The sequence below is a fragment of the Fusarium vanettenii genome (assembly GCF_000151355.1).
Source record: "Fusarium vanettenii 77-13-4 chromosome 1 genomic scaffold NECHAsca_8_chr1_1_0, whole genome shotgun sequence".
Taxonomy (NCBI): domain Eukaryota; kingdom Fungi; phylum Ascomycota; class Sordariomycetes; order Hypocreales; family Nectriaceae; genus Fusarium; species Fusarium vanettenii.
The window spans coordinates 985,206-1,000,050 of NW_003315876.1; the positions used below are offsets into that span (position 1 = coordinate 985,206).

At 52.9% G+C, this 14,845-nt stretch overlaps 3 protein-coding genes across 3 annotated transcripts; all 3 read left to right on the forward strand.

Moving 5' to 3' along the window:
- Nucleotides 1-771: 771 nt before the first annotated feature.
- NECHADRAFT_102997 (uncharacterized protein) lies at nt 772-2,597 on the forward strand (the record flags this gene model as incomplete). The annotated part of the gene is made up of 3 exons (XM_003049613.1): nt 772-855; nt 948-1,832; nt 1,877-2,597. 3 exons carry the CDS (start codon nt 772-774, stop codon nt 2,117-2,119), a joined length of 1,212 nt encoding a protein of 403 aa, XP_003049659.1. The 3' UTR covers nt 2,120-2,597.
- Nucleotides 2,598-3,283: 686 nt separating this feature from the next.
- NECHADRAFT_74278 (uncharacterized protein) lies at nt 3,284-4,654 on the forward strand (the record flags this gene model as incomplete). Its single annotated transcript, XM_003049614.1, has 1 exon — nt 3,284-4,654. One exon carries the CDS (start codon nt 3,284-3,286, stop codon nt 4,652-4,654), a length of 1,371 nt encoding a protein of 456 aa, XP_003049660.1.
- A 6,210-nt stretch (nt 4,655-10,864) lies between these two features.
- Nucleotides 10,865-12,844, forward strand: NECHADRAFT_30136 (uncharacterized protein; the record flags this gene model as incomplete). Its single annotated transcript, XM_003049615.1, has 2 exons — nt 10,865-12,061; nt 12,104-12,844. Coding segments are annotated over 2 exons (1,938 nt in total), but the record flags the coding sequence as incomplete, so codon positions are not given.
- Nucleotides 12,845-14,845: the final 2,001 nt, after the last annotated feature.

The following is a 14,845-nucleotide window of genomic DNA, read 5'->3' on the forward strand; positions in this document are numbered from 1 at the left end:
GTTCAGCACAGCGCACAACTATGACACTATAGCTCTGCTGTTGGATAACTCAGGCTGTGTAGACTCGGCTTCTCACTCAATCTCCAAACTCAGCTGAAGAATATTGCCATCCATCACCATTTACCTGCATTACTCCACTCAGAGCCTCGCGCCCGCGTGCTATACAGCACTAGCCTACTACTGCTACTGTAAGGAGGGGGCCGCCCAACCTTGACCTACCTTACCTTGCCTACCGTTTTCCTGGCTGAACCGTGATGCGACCGCCAACCTTGGTCCTTTAACCGTCGTCACATCGTCTCTAATAACCCTCTCTCTATATTCTACGCTCGCTTCCATTGCCACTTGATTCCTTCTTATTATACAACTGACCCCCCCGCATCGGCCTTGGCGAACCCCGTCTACCACTCCCGATCCCGCACACCACCTGCTTAGTGGGTGGCCTAGCACAGCGACCGACGCATCTCATCTTCTGCGTCCATCTGCCTGCTGCTGCTCAGACTCTCATGCCCGCCGCATCCCCAAGTCGACAGCTATCGCGCCCGCTCTGGCTTCCTCGACACTGGCTCACGCTCTTCCCTCCGGCTCTGGCGTAGCGCCCGACGCTCTCGTCGCCCTCGGGGCTCAGCCAGCCGCCCGCTCCCGCTCCGCTTCCGCCTTCGTCGCCGTCATCTCCCCCACCCGCAGCTCGACGACACCGCCGCTCCAACCGACCCGGACCAGCACAAGTTCGCAATGCCTCCCAACATCCCCCTCCAGCAGCACAACGCCATCATGTCGGCTCCCGCGAGCGTGAGGGTATCCGGCCCTCCCAATAGCAGCTTCCTCGTGGGCTACCCCGGCATCTCTGCGACTCTGGTAGGTTCAATCTCGTGCTTACGCCCCGGAGCCTTCTCGCTCTGTTGCGCGACTGTGAATGTCTCCCGCACAAAGCTGACAAATTGACAAAGCCGCGCATCGAAGGAAAGGTCGAGATCCGTCCTGGCCAGGGCTACTCCATGCCCGTACCCATCTCCCTCGTTCGAATATGCCTTCAACGCCGAGAAACCATCCACCCCGACGCCGACAGCCTCGCGAAACGACATCTCGGCGCCCCCCGACGGGAGACTACAGACCTCGTCGGCAAGGAGCAGCTTCTCTTTCGTTGCGCATCCGGGAGGGAGGCCGAAAAGGTCATCGCCATGGACCTCCCGTTCGTCCTCTTTATTCCCTACGGCCGCGGCGGAGAAGAGTCAAACCGACGCATCCCACCAGCCTCTCTCCAGCTCCCGAGTCGAACCGCCGAGACATACTACGAACTCGTCGTCACGGTCCAGCAGGGCCACAGCAACCAGTACAAATACAGCTTCCCTATACCACTTCTGCGCTACGATACCCTCTCCACTTTCGGCATGTACAACAAACCCGAGTCCAAGCTCGTGACCAACGACAACATAGTTCACCTGGGCATCAACCTCCCACGATGGAGCTACGGCCCCAGCGACCCTATCACAGTATATATCAAGTTGTCACCAAACACCGACTGGCTGCACAAGGCAAAGCGAGTCACCATCGACAAGATCACCCTGACCATCGAGGAGGAGATTACATACAACCCGGAGGGCGACGAACCCTCAAAGAAAGTAAACAAGATATCAAGACAGGTCCAGGTGGTCAAGACGAAAATACCCGAGGCAGGATATGCCACCAACATAGGCCTCAACTTTCCTTCAAAGGATTTGCGCGATCCAGATGGAATTATCAAGAGGGGAAAACCACAGTTCCCTCTCTACGAGGTCACATCATTTACCACGACCTCGACGCTCTACAAGATAGAATTTTATCTCAGCATCAAGGTATGGGCTTTGCTCTTTTGTCTCGTCTCTGCTAACATTCCCAGGTCAATTTGAGCGGCGCTCGCGACGTGACCCTACGACAACCGATCGTCATTTGCCCCCTCGACCAACAAGCCTGTAAAGAAGAGATGGACGCCATCGAGCAAGCGGCCAAGGAAGCCTCACACGTCGACCCCAATAACCCCATGCTGCCCGCGCAGACCATTATCCTCGCCAACGACCGCGACTCATTACGAGCTCTGGGCCTTTGCATGGTGGGCGGACAAAAGAAGCCATTCATTGAGTGACGAAAATACGGGTTCCGAGATAGTCACCTTATAGCAGCCTCCAGAGCCGCACGCCACGTCCGCACGATGACGGAGAGACGCCTGCTGCGCCCCGAATATCGCTGCAGGCAGTGCCGCGTCGGAAGAAACAAATCTCCCGCGTCAGGAATCCCTCCAAGGCCGAACGTCACAGCACTCCGGCTTCGGAACTGGATCGCACCGGCAGCACGACAGAGGAAGCGGAGATGGATGGAGGCGACGGTTGGAGTCGATTCACGGGGGAGGCCAGGTCCGCCACTTGAAGTATACCCAGGGGCGTTTGCATTTCAGGGGTTTGGCGAAGATGGGATGGGGCTCTTATAATCGGGCATAGTTCATGGCGTTCCGGAGGACTACCTAGGAGGGGGGATTCTGGGCACAGGCAGTGGGCAAGTGCACGACAAGCAATGTTTAGTAGATGTCGATACGAAGTAGCGAGATGAATCAAGATGTATTGATGAAGGTGAGGGTTCATTAGGTGATATTACCTCAAAGTGGTGCACTATAAAGCAGGTGAAGGGTATATATCCCATGGCGGACCAGGCGATTATCACAGCCAGGAAGAAAATAGTATTTACCAGTTTTACACTTTAGGACATGAAGGCAAGGTGAGTGACTCTGGAGGTCAAGGCAACTGAACTAAGTGCCACTGAAGAAGAGCAAAAAGAAACCACCACATTGTCGATCCAGAGTAGCACAGATCACTGAGAATCATCCAACGGATGAGCAAGCAAGGAGAACCACACTTGTGAGTCTGATAATCGCTGAAAAGGGCAAAAAAGAATTGAATCGCTGAATGCTAACTGGAGGGTTCGAACCTCCGCGGTTTCCCACTGCGGGTTTGGTTTCTGATGAGAACCTAAACACAGCGCCTTAACCACTCGGCCAAGTTAGCGATGATTCGTTGAGTGGCTTCCAGAAAGCCCAGGCTAAGGCGTCTTCTCGGTGAGATTCAAGGTGGGGCGCGGAGTGAGCAAGGCTTCACAATCGCAGCCTCGCATGGAATTATTTCTTCAACTTACGTCTTCTCCTCTTCAACCAGACCGATACTATACTGATCTCAGCATATCCTAAGGCCCTGCTCGAAAACCTCTAACTCACCCCGACTGTTTGAATAACTATCAAGACCGATCTCAACCGCCCGTCATGGCTTTTGACGACGACGATAACCCCACCGTCGCTACGCCGGTGAACGGCGCGAATGCCGCTGCGACGGAAGACGCCGACGAAGATGCGCCTGACTACAAGCTATTCCTCTCCATGTTTGACAAGGCCGGCGTCTCGGGAAAGGCGATCCGCAAGGGCGAAAAGGACTTTGAGTCGCATGGGACTCGCGCGCAGGACAACCTCCTCGAGCAGAGCCGCAAGGTCATGGACAATGTCCTGGGCTACACGAGGATACATCGCGAGGATGCCTGGGTGCGCGGCTGGTGTTTCCCAGACTGGTGGGCTGAGACTGAGCACTCTGGCGAGCATGAGGGTCTCTGGCTAAAAGACAGAGTCGTCATGATCGAGCAGGAGCGCGGCAGCTGGCAGAAGGATATTGGGCGCGCGGTGCCTGGCAAGGTCGAGCGTCTTGGTGCGGGACGGCTTTGGCTTCTGCCTGAAGAAGCTCTCTACTTGGTTGAGAGAGGGACCGTGGACCTCTGGTGGCCGGAACGACCATTGGAGGAGCTTCTGTCGAGTGACGGAACCCCAAGGACGGATCTAGGACCAGACAACTACGATGTTGGACTCCCACTAAGTCTCGAGGCGGCATATTCACTCCTCATCGGGCATGAAGGCGAGAGGGGCAAGATCACACTGCCTCAGTTCCAGGTCTTTTCGCATCTAAAGCGAGCAGGCTTCTACGTCCTACGGGCGCCGCCTTATGAGGCTCCATCTCAGGCTCCAGCGTCAAAGACCCTCTGGCAGTGGCTGTTTTCCTTCTTTAGCTCGGACGCCGCACCCTCAAGGCAGAAGCCATTAGGACCTCTTGTCCAGCCAGGACTCTACCGTGCCTATAGGCCCATATACGATCAACTCGCCATCCTCCCCCGCCATAAGCCGTTGCCTACACCTCCCACAATACACCCGCCGCAGGAGCCATACCGGGTCTTTTGGCACGTGTGGAAGTCTGGCGGCGCACCTTTCTCCAAGAAGAACCCACCGCCGCCGGATTTCCGCATCGCCGTGGTCGATGCCGATGACACATTCGTGCCGACCCTAGAGGAGATTGAGGCCCTCCTAGAATCAACGCCTCACGACCCGCCCAACGAGGCGTGGAAGGGCCCCGGACGGATGTATCAGCGCCTGAAGCACGGACACCGCAACGTGCTGGTGGCGATTGTGGACCGAGGCCTCGTCAACTTTATGAGGTTCGGCGAGGGGGCGTTTGGGGAGGAGAGGCTGTTTGAGAGGTTCGACAACAAGGGCGGGCAGAGGGGCGGCAAGAAGACGAGCCGCGGCGGAGGGAGGGGCAGAGGAGGCAGGGGCAGGGGTGGTGGTCGCGGACGAGGACGGGGACGGGGGGGCTAATAGGCCAGTCCTCTCAGGCTAATTTGTATCAGATAGATAGGGCGGAGGAACATGATACATCTGGCATCGCGCACGAATCGACGTGACAAGATTGGATCTACCCAGGATGCATCGTGAACATGAAGCAAGTCATGCGAGATGAGCTGACGTGTGCCAAGTTTCGAGTTGTTGTGATGGGGTGTTGTTGGCTGTCAGGTCTTTATGGACCATGGATGGCATCAGGCATTGCATACGAGTTGTCAGAGCCAACAGTTGAACGTGAGCATCGTAAGGATATGTTGGTTCCTTGAACCCTTAAAAATAGCAGCATCCTAAGCATCGAGTTTGCGAGCGCATGTTGGTAGTTTCATGCTGGTCAGGGTTGACTCAACTCGCATGGACAACTGGCATGTTGCCAACTGCACCCAAACAGGCATGTCCCACAATCGCCTCTACATCGAGTTATGTGCGAATCAAGAAAAGTAACATGGAACTAGGCATCACTTCGGCTATGGACAGCAGCTCGTTCGTCAGAATGTCTCTCCCGAGTCCAACCAGTCGCGATCGAGCGTGGTGCTACCCGGGAGTTGTACACGAGGGACGCACAAGTCATATCCTGCGCGCCCTTTTTTTCGTTCATTTTGATTGTTGCCTTCAACTTACTCGGCGACACAGGAACGGGGAAAACATGACCGAGAGAGGGGGTTTCTTTTACTGGCATGTTGCGGGAGGAACCCGCCGAGTCTGCAATGCAGTTTGTTGTTGTGGTACTCGGGAGGATACCTAGTCATTTGCTCCCCTCACAACTCACCCTAAATCAGGGTAGCAACTGAGGGAATTAGTTGAAAGCAGATGGGCATACTTTTTACTGCAAGTCTATTATGAAACATGGACCTTGCAAAAAGTATCAGTATATTGAAATGAAGAAAGGATCACTGGCGTAAACCTTGCTCCGACGGCAGTGAGTTGGAAGATCATCCAAAAGAGGAGAGCTCTGCGCGTTGGACTTTTGACACTGTGTAGGACCATCTGCCGGTTACCTGAGCTATTGAAACCAAAAGAAGAAATAAATGACAAGAGTGTAAAAAACCCGCAGGGGTGTGTGGGAGATATGGGTCGATTTGCTCTGTTGGCGGCGCGCGCTTCCGCTAAAGACTCGACATCTGATTATCATGTCGAGTCATGGGAGTCCCCTTCCATTGTCTAAAATAGAGAAAGACAAGGAGATCCACTATGAGAGTTTCGAGGAAAAAAAAAAAAAAAGAGGGCAGTTTGTTGGTAAGACTAACCAACCAAAACCCCTTGTTTCTGCAAGTCTGACAGACAGTATCATGCTCTCTGTCGTAAGCACTTGTTGCATCAACTCTCTGTTCCCTCTCGCGATCTGTCCAACAAGATTGCGAGTGCGCGACATGATGCTCGAGTAGGTAGGTGTTTACGAGACTTGTTTTGTCCAGCTGGGAAAGGAAAAAGAACGTGGAGCCATTTTCCCTCTTCAGCTTGCTTTCTTTCTGTGCGCGTCGCGTCTAACCCTTGCTTCGCCACTATGTATGTCCTGTATGTATGTACAACACTCGTGCAAAAAAAAAAAAAAGAGTCGGCCCCCATCTAGATCCAACCTCGGCAGTTTCGCGAGTGACGTTTAACAACGGGGACGAGAGTGGGAGTTTTGAGTTGTCGTGTGTCAAGAAGAGGCATTGACATTAACCAGGGATTGAATGGCCAAGATCTCAAGGGAGCAACAGCCACAAACAGATGGATTCCTCATTGCTTGGGACCGGGAAAGGGCGTGTGGAATGAGGGCGTGCGCCCAAGGCCGGGGAATGTTTCTGGGTTCCATAAAGTTGCGAGATTGCAAGCAAGATTTCTGGGCCCCACGGCAATTCGACACTTGATGATTGGTTCCAACGTGTGTAGAGACAGAGAGAGAGAGAGAGAGGTGTGTGTTCTGGAATTGGGGACCACGGGCCTCGTTTCCTTTGATTGGTGTCGGTGATCCAGTCGACGGGAGCGGACATGTCATCATAATCAGAAATGGGACTGCCACTGATGAACATCACTCGCTCGCTCGGTGTTCATCAGCACATGTTGTTTTCCTTGATGCTCTACTTTTGTGTGCTGTGGCCGACACTGCCGAAGTCTGACTGTCGCACCAAAGCACAACCGGGTAAGATGAGAGAGAGAGAGAGCATGACAAGTGCCTGACGGGCGTTGCATGACTTTGTCTACCTATACATCAGCTGAAACGGTCAAGATGGAAACTCGAAAGAAAGACAAAGATACGGGCGCATAACCCAGAAGGGGTCTGAACTTGTATCGAGCCATGATTGTCACTCTTCAACCCAGGCCCGGCAAGAACCAAAGCTTGGCGCACGCACGTAATTCGTAATGAGTTTACGGCGCGGTGCTAGGGGGGGGGGGATGGAAGGGAGTCATGGGGGGCGGGTGGTGCCCGTTGGGGTCGATCATTCGCACTCTAGTGGTAAGAGAAACCGAGTAGCCCATTGTATCACTACTCTCTGTATCGCTCGCTGTTGGGTTTTCGCCCCTACGACCCTGGTTCGATTTTTTTTTTTTCCATTGATCATCTCCTTTCGTATCCATCTCGTGGGTAAAAGGGCGGTGTCATGAGTTGTCAAAACTGGGGGTTGGGCAATTAAATCTCCAATGTCAACAATACGAGAAAGAAGAGAAGGTGATTTTAAACACAATAAACAGAGTTTGAGGATAACCAAGGGGTCACCCCGTTTAGAGTTGCATCAGTACTGTAGCACCTTATCTGAGGTTGAGAAGAAAAAAAAAAAACAGTGAGTCGAGAGAGAGAGCTTCTGAGTAAAAAAAGAGAGTGCCGGGAGAGGAGTGGGCCGAGAGTCATACGGGAGTGGATCTAGAATGGCGCGCATGAGTTGGTTGAATGCGTCTATGTTTCATATGACAATCAATACAAGATTCGAGGAGGGTGACAATGAAGAAAGGGCATTGAAGAAGAGATCAAGCAATGCATAAGAGGTCCTTCCTCCAGGTGTAAACAATGGAGGCACATTTTGTTGACAAGAGTCCCTTTTTTGTTGTGGTAGATGGCTGGCTGGGCTGACTTGTTCATCAGAGAGAGAGTACTAGTACCGACCTAGTGGACGCAATGATCAACCAAGGCGCCTGCAGTGCTGTCAAGTTCAGTTCCATCAAGTCGCGTCGGGGATCGGTCTCGTCGCCAATCAACGTCAGCTTGTTTGACGCAATAAACCAATGAGCAACTGTCGACTTTGATCTCAGAAATGGAGCAAAAGAAGGCTGGAAAGTTGATGAGAAGCTGTCTAAAAGTAGACCTAGCGCCGAAATGGGCAACAAGATGAGAAAGAAGAAGAAGGGACCAATCTCTGTGCTCCAAGTCAACTGATGATGCTTTTTGTCTCTCTCCCTTGGAAACTAAAACACGTCCACCCCCTGGCGAGATTTCGAAAGTTACTCGACTCGGACTCGGAGGTTAGTACTTCCTGGCGGGCCACCACTCAGAACTTGCTGCTAGCCCATTTCCACACAAATCCCCATCCCACCCCAATTCAATCAAATCTTGGGCGCTTCTGCGATGGGGTACTATTACTTTCTGTAGTAGGTCAGTACTGTAAATGGATGGCATGTCTTGGCTGAGGTGATTGTCGCTCGCTCTCGCAAGTCGGCAACCTAAGGCAAAATCTAAATGGACAAATCCACTCTCTCTCTTTCTTGCCTCTGTTGCCCACATTCACCCTCCACACAATTTCCCTTTTTCCCTCTTCCTCTCCTCTTCCCTGTCTCACTCGTCCTCTATTTTATCTCATCCCCCCACCAAAACCCAAAACACCCCCAATTTTTCCCTACCTTACCTAGGTATCCTTTTCTGCACCTCCAAACCCAACTCGAAATCCTTTTTTCCTTTCTATCCTCCCGCTCACTGGGCCGAGCTCGAATCTCTGACCCGGTCTATTAATAACATACCTGGCTGGCTGTACTGCACTGTACATCCCACCATTCATTCACTAGCAGTCTCACCTTGCTAGTCTTGGCTGCCTCGTAATCCGACGCGTTTCTTCTGGGTTCCGATAAATCTCGAGTCGTCTTAGCTTCTTCCATCTCACTGCACTGCGGCCCTTTGCCCCCCTCCATCCATCCCCCCTTTGGTAGGTTGCCTTCCCATATCTGTCTGTCTCTCTGCCAAGTTGGACTGGGCTTATTGCCTTTAGCCCTGGACCACACCCCCGGCTCTAGATTCCAGAATCCAGATCCTCGGCCAACCAGGGTGTCGGTCCTCATTCCTGATTCCCACCCCCGACACTTGTTGCATCTTTCTACCTTGCCTTACCTTGCCTTTACCTTGTCTGCCTACCTTTGCCCACCTAGGTACTTGCCTACCTAAACCTAACATACCTTGATCACGTAACTGTCGATTTGCGACCGTCGACGCGGACGGGTTCTTTCTTCTTTCTACAACCACAACCTCAACCTCAAACATCAACCACCCCCCGGAAACGCGCCCAGCATCTTCAGGACCTCGCTGAACTCCCCTTTAGCCCCCCAGCCCGCCTGACTTCCGCTTCAGTTATCTCGCGCCCAGCATCGCTAATCCCGGCATCCTACACGTCGCGTCATGGACACCATCGACGGCGACAAGCCCAGGCCGCCAGTTGCGCCACCTGAGCCAATATCGCCAGCTCTGTCAGCTTCTGCTGCTGCACCCAAGTTTGCCCTGGCAAAGCCAGCAGCATCACCAACCACAGCACCCACTCCGGATTCTCCTCGCGCTGCTCCCGTCTCTGTCTCTGCCACAAGTCCAGCACCTGCTACAGACTTGGTGCCCGCCAAACCTGCCTCGACCTTGACCTCGACGACAGGCTTAGGCTCGGCATCAGCTCCCCGGCCCGCGTCGACCTCTCCGGCGCCGCCATCACCGCTCCCGGGCACCTCTACTTCAGCTCGCCCGGCTCCTCACGATAGCGCGCCATCGCCTGCGCCTGCATCTGCGCCCGCTCCCGCAACTGGCACCACGAACGGGAGGAAGTCGCCCGGTGCTGCTGTTGCTAATCAACCATCTCGCATTGCTTCACCAAAGTAAGTCATCATCTCTCAACTGTCATCTCATTGTTTGTGCTCTCTTGTCCATTCGTTTTGCTTTTTTCTCCCATGTCATTTCGCTCGCACTTGCGATCGACCGTCGGTCGTGTTGCATTTGCTTGGCCATCTCTTCGCGTCCTCAGCCAGCCAGTGAGTGAGTGAGCGAGTGAATGAGTGGCGTGGCTTTTGTCCAGGGTCATGGCCTAGTTGGCATGTCCCCATTTGTCAAGACCAGTAGGTTGTTGACCGCACCTGGCCTGACTTGTCTCGTCCATGCAACTCATGTTGTGGCCTAAAAGAGAAAGCCCGGTGACTGTGAATCACTGTCAGCCAGGAAAATCTTGGTCGAGAAGAAGCCGTCAGTCGGTCGGTCAACAGTTGCCCAACGGGCTGAATCACTGTCACAACTCGCTCCCACTTCTTTTCTTGACAACTGGCAGACACTGTCTTGTCTTGCCTTGTCTCTCTATCCATCCTCCCTGGTCTGCATTGGTATTTCCACAACTTAAACCTTCTTTCCTTTTCATACTTTTTCGTCTCTTCTGCACTTTTGGTCATCTGCGCCACTTCCCACCTTTCTGGCTGTTCTTGGACGCGCTCCCTCTCCCAAGTCTTGCAACCATACACGCAACGCCATCCATCTCATCATATCTTGGTTTCTACCGCTTGCACCGACAAATACACCTTCCTCCTACACCCTTGGGCGTGCCCCCCAGTTGCCGACAGTTGTGCAACACGTTGCTGCCTTTGCCCTTGGAACTATGGGCCTTTTTCCCGTGCCCCAGGACCTCAGGTACTCCCATTTCTCGCTCCATTCCCTCTTGCTGTTTCACATTCTATCAACCCTGTCTTATTATTTTCGCACTGGGACATCATCCCTGCAACCGCACCGAGTCTTGGATGGGCCTGTACCAATCTGACTCTCCACAATCATTCATCTCTTCATCTTGTTCTCTTGATTTTGCCTCTTTGCCGTCCACGTCTCTACCCACACGTGACCGAGCAGTCTCGGGTCACCAACCCTCAGCCTCTACGTTTGCGCTTCAACACCTTGTTCTTTTATCGCTGTACTTGTCCCCGATACACCTACTTGTTGCTGGGAGACACTTGATGAACATGTACTAATGAAACAATAGCCAACCCAACGGTCGCAAGACCTCATTCGGGGAGGGAGAGGTTGAGAGTGAACTTAGCGATCCAGTCAGCAGTGTTCACTCACCGTCGGGCGTCGAGTTCAACGAACCCGAGGACGAGATAGTTGTTGGTGCTCGTGCGAACGGATTGCGCAAGCAATCCCCTCGCATCGTATCTGATCAGGAGGACGAAACCATGGCCGATGTCGACGACGAACCCATCGTCTCTCACTATCCTAAGCGGAAGCGCACCTCTATTCTTAACGACTTGAACGATAGCAGGATCGAAGCACCCTTGTCAGTGCCTGAGGAGAGGAGGACACCTCCAGTCACAACGAGACCCAAGCCTGCACGGCAGAGTCTGGGTAGTGTCAAGGGAGTAACGATTGGCCATTGGAGAGACTCACCTGCCCCGGTTGAGAATCTGAAACATGCTGTTATCGGCTTTATCGATGTCCGGGAACGCCTTCGAACTCGCATCCAACCTGTCACCTTGACCGGCGAACTGGTACCCGACGAGTATCCCCTACCCCCTGGCCCTGGTGGCAGCTGGGTCACCTTTGAGAGGGTTGTCTTTCTCAAGCACCTCGTCGGCCTCGATCACTATCAAGTCAAGGAGTTTGTTAGACTTCGTGCCGATACAGCAGGGACTGAGTCGTCGGAAGAAGAACGCATCGCCGCGGATAAGGCCGCTGTCAAGGAGGCGATAAAGCGCGTCAAGCAGAACCCTACCGCAGAGAACGCCACCAACCCACCTCAGATTGCCTATGGTGCAGAGCTCCCCGACCACATCGCGGCCAGCCGTGATCCCAAGCGACGAAGAACTAGTGGAGGCTTCGCTGCGATCAATCCGGCCCCCACCAACGGTGTTGTGTACGAGCACACACCCATCCAGCCCGCGCCCGGCGGACCACAACCTATTCGAAATGTGATCGACCCTCTCCCCGGAACTCGTCCTACGCGGATCCTCCTGGGCTGCTGGGAAAAGTCTGCTGAACTGAACCCCAAGGACAAGCACGCCGTCTATGGTATTTTGGGTCAGAATGACATGTTCCGCGTCAAGCTTGTAAGAGAGACACGTGATGGCCGATTTGTTGACGGTAATTTCCCAACTGGTGCTGGTGCTCTCTGGATCCCGTATGAAGAGGTAATATTCGAGCCTCACCTCAAGTCCTTGCCCCGTGCCGAGATCAAGGAGTATTGCCGCGTGCGTCAGTGGCAGATTGACCATGGGGAGTCACCGGATGAGCGAACGGCAAACGAAACAAAGGCAGTATACGATGCCCAGGCTAGGGTTGCAGGAACAAGTTTCAAGACTGCCGCTCCATTGTCTATTGCACCGGCGCTGCCTCGTATGCCGGATGATTACGATTCGGACCAGACTGGACGGGCTGGCTTTGGAGGTCATGAGCTTCGCCAGAGCCGCCGCGTCGAAGCTGCACGGGCAATCGACGCTGCCAGGATGGAGTCACGCCCTACACGTCAACTGCCTGCAGAGGTTGATACTTCGGCTCAGCCACCGTCCCAAGCCCAACCTCAACCCCAGCCTCGGTCAGCCCCCGCTGCTGGCAAAGCACAAGGAACTGATGCTATCGAGCGGACCTCGTCTCTTGCCCGGCGCGAAATTGCACGTGCCGAGGCTGCCCAAGGACGTGCCGACCGACACGCCGCTAACCGCGAGCGAGCTGTAGCCGCTGCTGCGGATGCTGCCAACGCCGCTGTCGCAGCCATCCCCTCGGTGGCGATCAATGGACGGATGCGTTTCCACGAATCGGAAGAGATGCAGCGGCTCAACAAGGTTTGGGCGCGCCAGGAAAGCCTTCGTATGAAGGCAGGATCCGAGGACGCCAAGATCTACGGTGGAGTCAAGTACGAACGCAAGGCCAACGGTCCCTTCATGGGCAAGTTGGTGTCCCAGGGGAATATCATCACTATCGATGGTGAGGACTATGTGGAATACCGTGTGCTTACCAAGCCATCCTTCTTCTAAATCACTACAACAATGCCTTTTACCTTTGTCGACTTGGACAGTCCCCGCTCAAGTCGGGACGAGCGACGGCTGGCAGACGCATACACGAATAGCCGTTGCAAGGAGCGATTGACGATTTTACAACCTTTCACCACTAATACTTTATACGCTACGTTGTTCCCGACAACCTTTTTCTTTCTGGTTTCCTAGGGCTGTCTTGTCTGTACGGTATAAGGCGGGGAGGGGGCCCTTTTTTGCAAAGTGTTGTGCTTTTCAGCAACCAAGAAGCGGACGGAGGTTGAGCCAAAAAGGGATCGGTTTCGGCACACTAGAATGACCTTCCTAATCTGTTTTACCCTTTCTTTTCCTCATTTCCTTTGTCACTCTGTCTCTCTCAGGGCCCCGGTTCAGGCCACACCTGGAAGGTTGAGGGAGGTGGAAACGGGTGGGTTTAGTCAAGACTGGACTTGGACTCTACGGAAACGGAGTGGGCGGTGTTCGGAATTGGGTGTGTTGCTTAATATACCCGGTGTAGGGGTTTCGTAATCGGTTGTTACTGTACGAGATGGAAAGCATTTCCTCGCTTTGTGGTTCTTGTGAAGTTGTGTGTTTGAGATCGACTCGCTGAGGCTAATTCTTGGTGTCTTCAGAGGTCATCATGGCCCGAGACAATCTGTCAAGGTTATCAGATACTCACTCTGGTTTATAATATGCTGACAGTGGCCTTGGTGACGATGGCAACTGTCTGGTTAGTGGTGGTAGGAAGCTGTGTTAACGCGAAGTGAAGGGAGACTCGAGATGATGGTACCGAAGCGCCCAGTAGGCCTCATAATATAGTATGAAGACGAGATGATGTTTTCTGTGCTAGTGCTTTCCTTGAACGCATCAAAGTGATGCACGGGTCTCAATCTGCGAGTGAATTGCCAGCATCCGTGTCACTCTAGTCTTGCTCGATGCAAGTCCGCGTTCATCTGATCAACTTTGCTTCTAATATCCTAGAGAGACAGCGGCGTATACTTCATAATTATGACACAATAGGCCCAAGGCCCGAATTGTTCTGTGTGTCGGGGCTTGCTTGACACATGTTGACAATGGATGTTGCTGAGGAAAAGACATGTGACGTGGGCGGGTACCTGGAGGTGGGGTACATAAGCTCAATTATGAACCCTGTTATTCAACAATCACTAAGAAGCCGTCATCGTATAGGGGTCAGTACATCAGTTTGTGGCTCAATGAAGCACTGAAAACGCAAGTTCGAGTCTTGCTGACGGCAAGCGATTGTTTTTTTGCTCTGCTTTCCTAGTATTTTTGGCCAGTTAAAAAGATGCATGGGCCATTTTGAGCCATTGGAGTGTTCTTTTTCTTCTTCTTTTTGGCTGTTAAATCGCCATGAGCACGTGAGGTTTTAACCTTGGGTTTAAACTGTGAATGACATAGAGGAGCAAAAACCCGCTCAGAGAGAGACAGAATGTGTGTGTGAGCGAAGGGGAAAAAAAAACAGGAAAAAAATAAAAAATAAAAAAATACACGCGAGCAGATGTTCGCCAGCCGATCGATACCGACCAGATTACTGAGCTGCCTCGCTTGACTTATCTTTGTCCAGTTTAATCCTGTCACCAGTACAGAACGCATGCATAAAGATAATGGCTCCAACTTGACGTGGTAAAGCTATGCCACAGCCTGGAAGCCCAAACCTTGTCTTCCCTTGCCTCTCATATATGAGCATGGCTACTTGCTCGGAAGGCAGAGCACTGTACGGACCGATGTGCGCTCGCTGGGATATTGGTTAGAGTAGTAGCTACCTATAGATGATTGTGTTTAGGCAGACCTCTTGATTCTCAGTTATTATTTTCAAGGATGACTCTTCAGCCAATTTTCAGTCACTCGTGCGTGGTTTGTGATGGAACAGCTCGTTCTGTAGACCGTCAGATGATGCCATATCTTGGCTGTGGTGTAAATGGAAATCAAATTTCTCTTGCCTCAAATTGAATGAGTGAGAGAGGAATGTTTCTTGTAGACTAC